The following is a 15,195-nucleotide window of genomic DNA, read 5'->3' as shown; positions in this document are numbered from 1 at the left end:
TTTTAAATTGAACTGTGTTGCATGTTAGAAACTCATTTGATCACATAGTGAGTTGTAAGAAACTTACTAGAGAATAACATTTTGCCTGTTAAATTTTTTAAAATCTTAGGGATTTTCTCCTTTCCTGTAAGTTCTGTTTTCACTGTGAAATATTTAATAACCTCTATAACACATGGTAGATATGTATCATTGATGGATTTTGGCTTTTATTGCTCACTCTGTTGGAACAATTAATCCATTTAAAAGCACTGCTTTTTGCCAGAACAAGCTTGTTTTTCAACACTGAGGCATTTTCCTTTGGCCCACAGGTGTTGGCTGAACAGGCGGCAAATCGATGGCTCTTTGAATAGAACCCCCCCTGGGTTCTATGACAGAGTATGGCAGATCCTGGAACGCACACCCAATGGAATCATTGTAGCCGGGAGGCATTTGCCCCAGGTACAGCCCCACTGTGTTTGTGTCAGTAAGAGGGCCTTCTAAAGAGACCTAAAGAGAAAAGAAGATAGCAGAGGATGAGATGGTTAGATAGCATCACAGACTTAATGGACATGAATCTGAGCAAGCTCCAGGAGATGGTGAAGAACAGGGAAGCCTGGTGTGCTACTCTCCATGGGGTCGCAAAGAATCGAACAGGACTTAGTGACTGAGCAGCTACAAAGGAGCAGAGAGTTCTTCCCTTCTCTGCTTTGCAAATGACTTTTCTACTTATTTCATTTTCTAAGAATATTTAGATACTTGAAAGGAGAAAAATAAGAAGCCTGATCAGGTGGATTAGAAATAATAGCAATGATGGTAGAAATACCACCAAGTGCAATAGGCCAGTGGCAGGGAACCTCTCAAACAGGAAAACATACGTTCAAAAACCAAATCAGTCTTAAGAAACAAAGTGGTTTAGTAATGCTGTGGCTAGAAATTACTAATTAAAAATTGAATTGAACGTGAAAAGTACAGTAACTTTTAGGTCATTAGACAATCACTTATTTGAGAGGTAACTGACGTTTGATCTGAATGAATTAGTATTCCCTTCTTCAAATGGTTTTCCAGGTTATAGCAACTAGCCAGCCTCTTTAATTCTTTAATTTAATTCTGATACCTAAATCATTCTGCTTATGCACAAACGTGAATAATTAGGCCTTCTAGAAATGGAGTACTATATTTGTTTATAGTGTTGAAACATCAGCCAAATTCTTTGTGATAAAGGTCTTTATCAAAGTATTCCTTTTTTATTGAAGTATAGTTGATATACAATGTGAGTTTCAGGTATACAACATAGTGATTTAATATTTCTATAGATTATATTCCATTTAAAGTTATTATAAAATATCAGCTATATTCCCTGTGCTGTAGCATATTTATTTATTTTATACATAGTTTGTGCCTCTTAGTCTCCCACACCTATCTTGCCCCTCTACTCTTCCCTCACCCCACTGGTAACTACTAGTTTGATCTCTATATCTGTGAAAATAAAATATTCTTAAAACACACACCTATACTCATTTTGTTTATGTGTACATAGGGTATTTATGAAAGAACCCACAAGAAATCAATAGAATTCTTTTCTTTGCCTTTGGGGAAAGGGACTGTGGTCTATGGTACAGCTTGGGCGTACTGATAATCCTTTTTAACCTTTCAGATTTTTGAACTTTGTGAATCTATTATTTTTTTCTAAAAATGAATAAGAGCTTTTTAAAAGTATTTTTTATGCTGTTCACGGACTGTTGATTGGTTTTTGTTGGTTGTCAGTATAGGTGCTCCAGTCCTTCCCAAGGTGCTCTCTGTGACCATTGTATGGAGCGCCTCTGTCTCCTGTGGGCAGGGACCTACTTCAACTGCTCGTGTCCTGCTGCTTCTACTGGGCCTTGTGTCTGGGCACAGTGGACTGTTGCAGCCTTCTGTTGCTTCTTTCCCAGCCTCCTCTAATACCTACCAGACTTTCTTTTAATTATCTGAACGCCTGGGCATATTCTCTCCTTGCTGACAATGTGTTAAGTATTTTTAAGTGCCAGGCACTTTTCTAAGTGCTCCTTTAATCCTTACAACTGTCTTTTGTGGTAGGTACACATGCTAGTAAAGTAATGCTCAAAATTCTCCAAGCCAGACTTCAGCAATACGTGAACCGTGAACTCCCTGATGTTCAAGCTGGTTTTAGAAAAGGCAGAGGAACCAGAGATCAAATTGCCAACATCCGCTGGATCATGGAAAAAGCAAGAGAGTTCCAAAAAAACGTCTATTTCTGCTTTATTGACTATGCCAAAGCCTGTGACTGTGTGGATCACAATAAACTGTGGAAAATTCTGAAAGAGATGGGTATACCAGACCACCTAACCTGCCTCTTGAGAAATCTGTATGCAGGTCAGGAAGCAATAGTTAGAAGTGGACATGGAACAACAGACTGGTTCCAAATAGGAAAAGGAGTACATCAAGGCTGTATATTGTCACCGTGCTTATTTAACTTCTATGCAGAGTACATCATGAGAAATGCTGGACTGGGAGAAACACAAGCTGGAATCAAGATTGCCGGGAGAAATATCAATCACCTCAGCTATGCAGATGACACCACCCTTATGACAGAAAGTGAAGAGGAACTAAAAAGCCTCTTGATGAAAGTGAAAGAGGAGAGCGAAAAAGTTGGCCTAAAGCTCAACATTCAGAAAATGAAGATCATGGCATCCGGTCCCATCACTTCATGGGAAATAGATGGGGAAACAGTGGAAACAGTGTCAGACTTTATTTTGGGGGGCTCCAGAATCACTGCAGATGGTGACTGCAGCCATGAAATTAAAAGATGCTTGCTCCTTGGAGGAAAAGTTATGACCAACCAAGATAGCATATTCAAAAGCAGAGACATTACTTTGCCAACAAAGGTCCGTCTAGTCAAGGCTATGGTTTTCCCTGTGGTCATGTATGAATGTGAGAGTTGGACTGTGAAGAAGGCTGAGCACCAAAGAATTGATGCTTTTGAACTGTGATGTTGGAGAAGACTCTTGAGAGTCCCTTGGACTGCAAGGAGATCCAACCAGTCCATTCTGAAGGAGATCAACCCTGGGATTTCTTTGGAAGGAATGATGCTGAAGCTGAAACTCCAGTACTTTGGCCACCTCATGCGAAGAGTTGACTCATTGGAAAAGACTCTGATGCTGGGAGGGATTGGGGGCAGGAGGAGAAGGGGACGACCGAGGATGAGATGGCTGGATGGCATCATCGACTCGATGGACGATGATGAACTGAGTGAACTCTGGGAGTTGGTGATGGACAGGGAGGCCTGGCGTGCTGCGATTCATGAGGTCGCAGAGAGTCGGACACGACTGAGCGACTGAACTGAACTGAACTGTATTACTACTGTTTGACAGATGAGAAGACTGCAACACAGCTCAGTGGTTTTCCCAAAGTTGTACATCTAGGAAGCACCTGACCTAGGGTGACCCGCTTCCCAGCAGTTTGGCTTCTGAGCCTTTTCTCTTAACTCCTTTGCTACACTTTCCACTTGTTTCAGAGACTGGAAAATAAGGTAGCCTGATAGCTCTTCTCTAGATTTAACTATCATATTGCATACTAGCTATGCTGACTTTTCAAATGAGATCTATTAAAAGGACATTGATGTGAACCCATGAAAAGATCTTCCTTTCCTTCCGTAACCCCATTAATCTCATTGCTAGACATCTAAACAGTTATAATTGCAGGCATATCTCAAATAGTGCAAGTTTGGTTCCAGATGATCACAGTAAAGCAAATTACATAATTTTTTCTGGTTATTCAGTGCATATTAAAGTTATGTGTACACTATACTGTAGTCTGCTAGGCATGCTAGGCATTATATCTAAGAAAGCAATATACATACCTTAATTTAAAAGTACTTATTTGCTAAAAATTGGTAACTATCATCTAAAAACACAGGGCTGCCAGAAACTTTCAATTTATAAAATGAACAACAAGAACAAAAATCTGCAAAGTGTAGTAAAGTGAAGCACAATAAAACAAGGTATGCCTGCCCCAGCTGCATTTTCCCTGAATTAGGTACTACCTATAATCATTGACAGTATGTGGGATTGTATTGAATACAAAATACAATAGATGGACCATATTGAATATAGGACTGAAGCATTATTACACCAAGCAAAATAATATTGCTGTCATTTAATTGAAAGGAGACAATGGGCTTAATCCCATTTTGAATAGTAAGTAGATACACATGTTCTAGGGTATGAGTAAATTCACTGTAGATCATGCTCTGAGGTAAAGGCAAATAAGTATGACTCTCATCTCTTCATCTCTGGTAATAATTCTGGTGACTCCATCTGCTTTCCGTCATTCAAGCCTAACATTTAGAGCCTTTCCTTCCATCCTTTGAAGATGCATGCCAAGATTTTTTCTTTGTTTATTTTCTGCTTTCATTTGGTTTGTGGAAAGTATATGGAAGATTTTTACAATACTCTTGTTTTAAATGAAATATAAAGAGGAGATTAGAGAAAATTTTTTTTTTTTGCTTTTTTCTGTGTTTGCTTACCATTTCTGTACATGATATTGTTTCACTTATTTGTGTGCATTTTTATGCTGCCAGCTCAGAAGGACCTGCCACAGAAATGATGTTAATTCAATAGCAAGTGACTTAGAGGCTGAAGTCTGATGGCAAGCATAACTTGTTGTGTTAATCTTAAAAGCAATATGTATTCTTATGTGTTGTTCAATTTTTGGCCATTCCTTTTGTGTATTGAAGTAGTTTTCTAATGCAGTCCTCTTTTCCCTAAATACATTAATATAGGAAAGATAACTACTAAAAACAGGAGGTTTAATTTATCACGAGAGTCAGCTGGTTAGCTTAAGTAGTTTGACATATATAAAATCCAGTCATATAGCTGAAAATGCTCTCTAAGGTTTTGTAGAAGCTGAAAAAGATACTAGCGAATGAAATTTTCCTGTTAAGCAGGAACCAGAGTGTAACAATGCAGCATTTTAATGCTGAGTTATTTTTTTCAGCAACCAACCCTGTCAGATATGACCATGTATGAGATGAATTTCTCTCTCCTTGTTGAAGACATGTTGGGAAATATTGACCAGCCAAAATACAGACAGATTGTCGTGGAGGTTTGTATTTAAAAATGTAGATTGCTGAAGAAGTGCTTTCTATCTGCTCCCTGAAAACCAGTGTAAAGGAAACTGCTTACGAGGCCAGAAATTCACTCCTCACCTAACCCAGATCTCCAGTTGAGTCCTGGAGGAGATGGCCATCCTTGACCCTTGAGTCGAGGCACACAAACAATTCAAACATCTTAAATCCATCAGGGTAGAAAGACTGACTGGCCAGCTTTCCCAGCTACACACTCATCCCCACAGTAAGTGCATCAGCAGTACCATAAAAGAGAGGAGGTGACCTTTTTCATTTTTTCCTGTTTACAGAAATAACTCATGACTATTGTAGAAAAGTTCAATAGTTGAAAAAATTATAGAAAAGAAAACCAAAACATATCACCATATCCACTAGCAATAGATCGTCACTATTATTTTGAGGGATACCTTTCCAGACATCTCTGTGAACAGAGAAAGCGTGTAATTTTGTATATCATCATCACTGCATATAAAGTTAAATGCTAAAATACACACACCTGTGCATGCACACATACACATACTTTTTTGCCATTTTAAAGTATTATATCAAATACATACAGACTCCCTTGAATGGATATAATGTATAGCTCATCCTCACTTTGTCTCTCTGGGAATGTCTCCATCAGACTCTGTCTCTCTTGAGGGTGGGTAATATGTCCTATTGATACAGAAGCTCTCAGTGAGTGCTGAACTGGATGTGGCACCTCCTAAAATCCAGCATGTCTGGAGCTACAGTCAGCTGAGCAAGATTCAGCCTCATCTATGATAGGCCAGAATTTGGGTAAGAGTATCAGCCAATCAGTTTCATCACTTGTGGGAGTGAGACAGAGAGAGACTGGGGTGAAGAAAAGATGGGATTTTTAGAAAAGTGATTGCCTTCTTTGTATAGTTAACCTTTTGTTATCTCATGCCTATAGATGCCCCTAAAATGTGGTCATTCTCTTTGCAGAAGAAATTTACCTTTAGAACTTGAGCAAAACTTCAAATTCTTTCGGCTAAAGCTCTGCCCCAAGGTCTCCCACATTGTGACTCCTGGATTTTTTCTTAGTGTTTCCTTTGGTTCTTTCAGGTACTAATTGGGAAACATTTCAATAAAGTATATCAGAAAGATTCCCAAGTTGGAAATTATGTCTTTATCCTGTTTCATGTACAAACCAGGAACCATAATCATCATCAGAAAGTCTTTACCAAGCATTGTATACTCAGATACAATTTTGCATATTACAGTTTGTCATATAAAATGAACATTACTACTTAGGATAAATGTACACGGTAGCCAAACAATAGGATGATGCCTTAAACTGAGATAGCTTATACAAACCAAATAGTGCTCATGTCATAAAGAATCACACTTAAGTATATTGTTTAAAACATAACTGTCCCCTGAGAAATACTGTGATGTCAGAGAATTATACTCATTTTGGCGTGCTAGACTTCAAGTCATTTGATCTTAAGCGTAGATCCAAAATCTCCACTGTACTCATCTGCCTTGCTTTCTGAGGCAGCCTCGGCACCACTGGACCCTGTTTTGGTCCACCAAAGAGTGGCTTGCTTGCCACCAAGCATGAAGGTCTAAAGACTAGAGAGAGTTCAGACACTTTGGATACTATAGGGTACTATGTACTGTGACAGGATTAGAAAAGTCATTTTTCTAAGTTATCGATATAAGTGATTAAAAAACATTTCCATATAGCTACAGGGATACAGACAATGAAAAAAAAGTGAGATTTCCAAACAGAACTCATGTTATTAATTTGTATAGTTAGGAAGATTCCATCCATAGATGATCCTAACACCTATCATTGTACAGAACAGGCTGTGGAATACAAGGACCATCCATCAGTCTGAGCAAAGAATGAAAACATACGCAGACTATGTTGCTTTTATGGTTCATATAATTGGCTTTTGATGTCTGTCTCTTCTAGTTACTAATGGTCGTATCCATTGTACTGGAAAGAAACCCTGAGCTAGAATTTCAAGACAAAGTAGATCTTGACAAACTGGTGAAAGAAGCATTTCATGAATTTCAGAAAGATGAGAGTCGACTAAAGGAAGTTGAAAAACAAGTAAGTAGAGAAAATAGCTTTTTGTCGAATTTTTTTTCTCAATTCTTCAAAGTATCCCTAAATCCCTTGTCATTTAACTTACAGAACAGATATACAGAGTACAAAACAGGAGGAAGTCTGATTTATTTGAGGAATTAATGTTACTTTTTAATCAATTAGTAGTCAATTCAGCTAAAAAGTTTTGACTAGAAAGATATGTAAGAAGAGATAAATTTCCATTTGTAGTTAGCAGTTAAAATGTGTTTTACCAGAAAGAAGCCATGGATTCCAGAAGGCTATAAAATTAAATTCTGGGAGGATGGGAATGAGTAACAGGCCACACTGGTGCTGTGTACTACCTAATATAGCTCCTTCCAGGCTGTCTGTTTAATATTTTATTCTCATCCATAAAACGTTTCCCTAAATAAATAAAAATTATCAGCAAAAAGGAGAATACTGAAAATACTGTCTTTGTTTTATATGCTGAGAAGTTGCCTCAGGAAAATAAAAGAAAAACTCAAGAAGCTCATATTTTCCACAAGGAAATCTTCCTGTGAATTTATTTTTCCCTCTTGGCTGACACTGATTTTACTTGTCAACTCTTTACAAACAAAAACTCAGATGACTCACTTACTATTTTCCTTTGTAGGATGACATGACTTCCTTTTACAACACTCCCCCTCTGGGAAAAAGAGGAACATGCAGCTATTTGACAAAGGTCGTGATGAATCTGCTGCTGGAAGGAGAAGTCAAGCCAAGCAACGATGACCCGTGTCTGGTTAGCTAGTGAGGAAAGTGGTAGAGACTTGCTAAGACAGGTTTTCCAGCAGTGTGGTGTTTGTGTTGAAGCTTAAGCAAGGCAGCCATTAATGTGTGGGCTGACCATGCTGGTGAAGTGGTCGCTACACCCTTGGTGGAATTTTTGGACTTCTTGCATGCCATAACCAATCTAATGGTAAGAAATGCTTGTAATCAATTGAAAATAAGTTCTCATGATTATGCCAACTACAGTAATAATCTTTACTGAGCAGTAGTAATAGTTTATTAATTGAAAGTTTACCACTGCATGTTTTCTGATTACATAACTCTTCAAATTGAGCCTTTGCTCATTTTGGATTGAATTCCCACCTTCCTGTCAATTAAATGAATTTTCCAACTAATAATGCATACCGGGAAAGAAAGTATATTGAAAAAATGGTGAATTCTTGTTAAGTAACATGCTTCTAGAACAAGATATTAATATGCATCATAAAAGCAAAATCAACAGGCTGGTATTTTTATTCTCAAACTGCATTATTGGTAATATTTTAGAATACAGAGCTATTGTACAATTTTTACCTTATAAACATTATTATGGTTTTGTATTTGTGCTAACTGTAGGGGTTGGACTAAAGTAATAAATCTATACCTTATCAAATATTTTCTTTGCATCCTTAGTAAAAATAAGTATGAACTGTTAACCTAGTTTGTACTCATAAAAACAAAATTAAAAATCATTAAATTTTATTTCTGAATTAATGAATACATCTGAATACATTCTTTGTTCTCATTATTCTCAATATTGAATTTATTACTCCTGAATATTTTCATTTAATTGATCAGGAGATGAAAGAGAATCTATGGTACCTACCATTACACATATTTTGTTACCAAATTTACTTAAGCTAATGTTAATGAAAATATAATATAGGTTAAACATTAAAATTTCATCACTTTGTTTCCTTACTGAATGTTACAGTGAAGCCCATTAATTTGAGCCCTGACCCCAAAGGGAGTCATTTTTCTCACTAGCCTTATGGGAGTTTCACCTGAAAAGTCAAACTTGTCACAGAAAATACAGCCCATTTATAAAGTCTTGAAAGGATCTAAGACAGAAAGGACAAGTAGCTTAAGCGACAAGTCAGGTTGATGTGAAATAAATGGGTGCAGGAGCACGTGAAAAAGTCTGGAGTCGGGCACATTCCTCACATCTTTGAGGTGCACTTGCAAAGAGTGTGCTGGTTGGCGAAACTGAGAAGAGTCAGGTAAAATCTTACCTTATAGAACTTTTTCGTTTTAAGAAATCAGAGAGAAAAATATTTTCAGAATCTGTTATGTATTAAGTGATTCACATGAATTATACTATCAAATTTGTATACTAATCATATGAAACGGAAATTGTTATCCTAGTTTTACAGTTAAGAATACTAAGGTCCAAGGACTTCCCTGGTGGTACAGTGGTTAAGAATCCACCTTGCAGTGCAGAGGACAGGGTTTGATTCCTGGCTGGGAAACTAAGATCCCTGTGCACCACAACTACAGAGCCCACATGCTGCCACCACTGAGCCCACAGGCCACAATTAGAGAGTCCGCGTGCCGTAGCAGAAGATCCCACGTGATGCAATGGAGAGCCTGTGTGCCACAACTAAGATCCCATACAGCTAAATAAATGAATATTAAGAAATAAGTTATACTGTCTGGATTATGTAATAAACTCCTCCACTTCTGTGGTATGAAAAGAATTGAGATTTGTGTCTATAGTACAGAATCTATGTACTTTTAACTAATATTATAGAATCTATGTATATTTCATTAATCTACCACAGACTCTGATTTTTCTTCTCTCTAGTGGGACTGTAGTGTTAGAATGCCACATTTCCAGGTAAAATCCACAAGGGAGAAGCAACAGTTGATTCAGACTATGGGAAATGACCCAGTTTAGGAGGAGTTCTCCTAGCTTCTACAAGAATTCTTGCTTTAGGCTATCTTTTCTGACTGCACTGTCTCTGATTCCAAACCAATCACTGGTTTCTGTCTAGAACCATCATCTTACTGGATTACAAACCACTTCTGCAAGCTGTAAATGCTGTGAGTGTTTATTGCTCAAAGAGAATTCCTCACTAGTCATTCGAATTGTTTTTAATTTGATTCAGAGAAATTGATAAAATAAAGAACATAAATCTGGCTCTTAAGAAAATTCCACTAGTAACATAATAGGAAATAAAAGTGGTATCATTGAAATAAGTGTTTTATCTCCAATGGCCAATAATTTAAAAGAGCTAGAACAACTTATATTTGGCAGTGCGGATGTATTTGAATACTACAATCAGACTGTACAGTCACCCCACAGTGTCCACAGCAAATTAGTTGCAGGACCCTCATGGATCCCCAAATCCACGGATACTCAAGTTCCTTATATAAAATAGCATGACGTGCATACATCCTCCTATATACTTTAAATCATCTTTAGATTATTTCTAATTCCTAATACAATGTAAATGCTGTGTAAATAGTTGCCAATATGCTGCAAATTCAAGTTTTGCTTTTTGGAACTCTGGAATTTTTTTTCTGGCTATTTTCAATCCATAGTTAGTTGAATGTGGATGTGGAACACAGAGAGCTAACTGTATATACATGCACACACATGCAAGAGCTATATCACATTATATTTTTTGTGAGCTCTGTATGTTTGCTGTATCTTTTTTGAGTGACCAAGAAAGCTTGTTCTATTATTATATATTTGATTCTCTTTTTCCTTAACATAAAAGAATGGAGCTAATGGTGCTTTATTATTTACCTTGAAGAAGTACTAAAGATTAATTAGATTTGCATCAAGTAATCTGAACTCCTTGAAAAAACATCAATAACAATATTTCATTGGGGAAAACTAACATGCATATAACACATATATTAAATATATATAGATTCCTTTTTATATGTGCATGTATATTGAATTTATATTTATACATATGTATTTAATTTTTAAAAAAAAAACACATGCATATATAGATTTGCCCTTTTTTGTTTGCTTATTTACTCTAGTGAAAATACTTCAGGGAACTCCTTTGTGAGTTTTGAGAAAATATCCAGTTAAAATGTCTGGAATGTGTGTTAAGAAAAAGAAATGACTTGACATTTTCTTGAGAAGAAAAAATAATCTCACCATACACAAAATGGCTTAGAGTAATATAGATGTGTTTTTTACTGTATTTTCTTTTTTTTTTTTTACTGTATTTTCTTCTTACCCCCACTCCCTTCCCATACAAATGCAGGAAACAGGTAACACGTGAGCATGGGCATTACTTAAAGTATGACTTATATTTCAATGTAAGTTTTCTTGTAATACTATGGTTAAAGAGGAAAGTGACTTGAACTGAAATTGGTAATTTACTTACATCCTGCTTTTAGGTTTGTGCATCCATAAAAAGCCATATACTACTTCTTTTTTCTTCTTTATTTTGGTTGTTGTTGTTGCTCAGTAATGTATCATATTTATTTATTTATTTATTTTTACCTTTTGACCCCTTTTACTCCCCAAGCCCCTACCTTTGGCAGCCATCAATCTGTTCTCTGTAGTTATGAACTTGCTTTTTTTTTTTTTCTGATTCCACATATAAGAGATCATACAGTATTTGTGTTTCTCTGTCTCTGACTGACTTCACTTAGCATAATGTTCTCGAAGTCCATCCATGTTGAAGCAAATGGCAAGATTTTTTTCTTTTCTGGCTGAATAATATGCAGTAGGGCTTCCCCTCATAGTTCAGTCAGTAAAGAATCTGCCTGCAGTGCAGGAGACTTGGGTTTGATTCCTGGGTCAGGAAGATTCCTTGGAGAAGGAAATGGCAACCCATTCCAGTATTCTTGTCTGGAGAATCCCATGAACAGAGAAGCCTGGCAGGCTACAGTCCACTGGGTCACAAGAGTCAGACACGACTTAGCAACTAAACCACCACCAATATGCAGTAGAATATTACTTTATCTATTCATCCATCATCAATGAACACCTAGGATATTCCATATCTTGGCTATTGTACATAATGCTGCAGTGAACATAAGAGTGCAGGTATCTTTTTGAGTTAGGATTTTCATTTTCCTTGAGTGAATACCCAGAAGTGAAATTGCTGAATTGTATGATGGTTCTATAGTCAAAGCTGTGGTTTTTCCAGTAGTCATGTGTGGATGTGAGAGTTGGACTATAAAGAAAGCTGAGCACCGAAGAATTGAGGCTTTTGAACAGTGGTGTTGGAGAAGACTGTTGAGAGTCCCTTGGACTTAAAGGAGATCCAACTAGTGCATCCCAAAGGAAATCATTCCTGAATATTCATTGGAGGGACTGATGGTAAAGCTGAAACTCCAGTACTTTGGCCACCGGATGCAAAGAACTGACTCATTAGAAAAGACCCTGATTCTGGGAAAGATTGAAGGCGGGAGGAGAAGGGGATGACAGAAGATGAGATGGTTGGATGGCATCACCAACTCAATGGACATGAGTTTGAGTAAACTCTGGAAGTTGGCAATGGACAGGGAGTCCTGGCGTGCTGCAGTCCATGGGGTCACAAAGAGTTGGACATGACTGAGTGACTGAACTGAACTGAGCTGAATGATGGTTCTATTTTTAATTTTTTGAGGAACTTCCATACTGTTTTCCATAGTGACTGCTGCACCAATTTATATTACCACCAACAGTGCATTATGATCCACTTTTCTTCACACTCTTACCTGTAATTTGAGAGTATATACAAATTCAATGTACATACACAATATGTATGTATACAAATACATACACATTGAATTTGTATACAATATGTATACAAATAAATATATACACATATATACATACATACACATATAAATACATATACATACACATATAAATAGGAATAGACTCTATATGAGTATATTTAATACATGCATATTATATGCATGCTAATTTTCCCCACTGAAATAGTTATTGCTGTTTTTTTCAATGAGTTCAGATTACTCCATGCCAATCTAATTAATCTTTAGTACTTCTTCAGAGTAAATAATAAAGCAGCACCATTAGCTCCATTTTTTATGTTAAGGAAAAAGAGAATCAAATTTTTATTTCTTTTTTCTTATAATAATCATTCTGACAAATAATCATTCTGAGATTTCTCATGGTGGTTTTGATTTGCATTTCCCTGATGAATAGTGATGTTAAGCATCTTTTTATGTACCTGTTGGCTATCTATATGTCTTCTTTAGGAAAATGTCTAGTCAGATCTTATGCTCATTTTTTAGTTAGACTTTTTTTGTTTGTTTTGCTATTGAGTTGTATGAGTTCTTTATTTTGGATGTTAGTCCCTTATTAGATATATGATTTGCAAATATTTTCTCCCATTCAGTAGGTTATCTTTTCATTTTGTTGATGGTCAAGAACATGTTAAGGAGAGGAATATGGCAAAGAACACTTGATATATGAAGAGAGTTTATGAAAAGATAACCAGCTAGTTTATAAAACAAGCATGGGAAAAAGAGCATCAACTTAAAGTTGAAACCCATGGAAAGAATTGGAGACTAACACTAGCTAGGGCAACTGGAGATTTAAAAAAACTTGAAATGTTTAATATTTGCTGAAATATAGGCAGAATGAACTATGTTGTATTTTTGAGAATTAAAAAATTTGATTAGCTGAGCAAAGTTGATGGAACCTGCCACTGTCTTAGCTGAAAGCAAACACCATTTGCATATCCACATAGGAGTTTTAACTTCCTGCTTACATGTTACATATGCAGAATTCTGAAGTTTTCTAGTACTGAAGGCATTCAGAATCTGTGATGTAAGTATAGACTTCGTGTTTTGACGAAATTCAAAATCTGTTGTTCTGAAAGACATGTTTGGATCAATAAATCTTCCCTCTACAGAAGCCATTGTTTTCTAATTAGAAGAGCAAAAAATAATAAGAATTAGAACACAGAACTCATGAATTTTAGAAGTCTCATTTGGCCTACAGAGCCAAAATGTTTTAACAGCTGTACTAGAGACTGACTGAAAATATTAGCACATTTATCCAGGCATGACAAGATTTAAATCTAATTTAAAGCTTCCTCTATCACAATGGCAGATTTACTGTGTAAGTTTATTGTACAAGCCATGTCTGTTGGAAACTCCTCACTGAATATCAAATTCAGCTACATTTCTAGAACATCATTTTCAGAAACATGGTGTTTTCCGGATTTCCTTCCATTTTATTTAAGTCTGAAAAGATCATATTTCAGTTTTAAAAAATCAGAGTGTGGAATCACCTTGATATCATTTCCAATATATGATAAGCTTGCAGTGCCTAATGGACACCAAACAACATTTGTAGAATACCTAAGTAAACTTTTTTACCAGAACCCTAAAGAATAGGATCAGATAAAAAGTACTTGATGAGCATGCATATTAAATAGATGGCATATAAAAGTAGGAGAGCCAACACAATGTGAAAACAGTTGTAACAGCACAGAGACCACATTTAAATCAAGAAGAGCCCAGAAGTATTGTAGTATGCAGCCAGCTTCATATACTACAGTATGTCCAGGATCTTCTTGATTTAAATGTGGTCTCTCTGTCCTGTTACAACTGTTTTTGTTATAGCTAAATGCTCCAGGAAACAAACTCACTCAGAAGGACAGTGTGGATAGTGGAGTGCAGTTTGTTACACCAGCGGGTCCAAGGCAGAGTTGCCTCTTTAGCCAGGGACCCCAGCCAACTTTTGTGAAAACCTTATATACCTTAAGTGTACATGCTCAAGCCCACATCCCCAAATTCCTTAAACCTAGCCTGGAAAATGTTAAAGGGAGATACAATTGGGTTACAGCCATAATTCATAATCAGAAGGGTCAGCTGGTTATATGCTGTAGCCTACACCAATGGGTGCCATAAAGATTACAAAGGTGATTGACTACATAAGAGATTGTTACATTCTTTTTGGCACTGGGAAATCTTGGTATGGAATCTGGTGTTTATCAGTCCGGGAGGCCAGTTCCGTAGTAGGTAGTTATCCCCATGGCTCCTAGACACATAGTCCAAAGTTCACTGAAAGTGCAAGCAGGCGTACAGTCCAGAGTTCACTGGGAATGTAAGGTGTAGTTTGCTTCTTTTTCAAAATGGAGTCAGCTCGGCCTGTTGCTTTCCTCCTTCATTCTCCCCTCTTGATGCTCTCAACTTCCAGTGCAAGCATCATTTACTGAGATGTACTGCATTTTAGGCTTCCTGGTAAATATTTGGGTAAACGAAGTCATCCTCTGTGATACAAACTTAACAACACATTGGAGAATACAAG

The 15,195-nt window shown here is 36.8% G+C and overlaps 1 protein-coding gene across 5 annotated transcripts in view; it reads left to right on the top strand.

The window, feature by feature from the left end:
- The window catches only part of PHKB (phosphorylase kinase regulatory subunit beta), a 231,683-nt gene extending 223,013 nt beyond the window's left edge, over nucleotides 1–8,670 (top strand). For 4 of the 5 annotated variants that reach the window (XM_018061969.1, XM_018061967.1, XM_018061968.1 and 1 more), the window contains 4 exons: nucleotides 309–438; nucleotides 4,975–5,082; nucleotides 7,029–7,169; nucleotides 7,798–8,567. In XM_018061969.1, coding sequence (XP_017917458.1) covers nucleotides 309–438; nucleotides 4,975–5,082; nucleotides 7,029–7,169; nucleotides 7,798–7,935 — 517 coding nt within the window. In that variant the 3' untranslated portion in view covers nucleotides 7,936–8,567. Of the gene's footprint in view, nucleotides 1–308; nucleotides 439–4,974; nucleotides 5,083–7,028; nucleotides 7,170–7,797 lie in introns of all 5 variants that reach the window. The other variant, XM_018061966.1, reaches the window with a different exon arrangement.

This window comes from Capra hircus, chromosome 18, assembly GCF_001704415.2.
Source record: "Capra hircus breed San Clemente chromosome 18, ASM170441v1, whole genome shotgun sequence".
Classification (NCBI taxonomy): Eukaryota; Metazoa; Chordata; class Mammalia; order Artiodactyla; family Bovidae; genus Capra; species Capra hircus.
The sequence above is the reverse complement of the archived record's forward strand: the minus strand, read 5'-3'. Positions and strand labels throughout refer to the sequence as shown.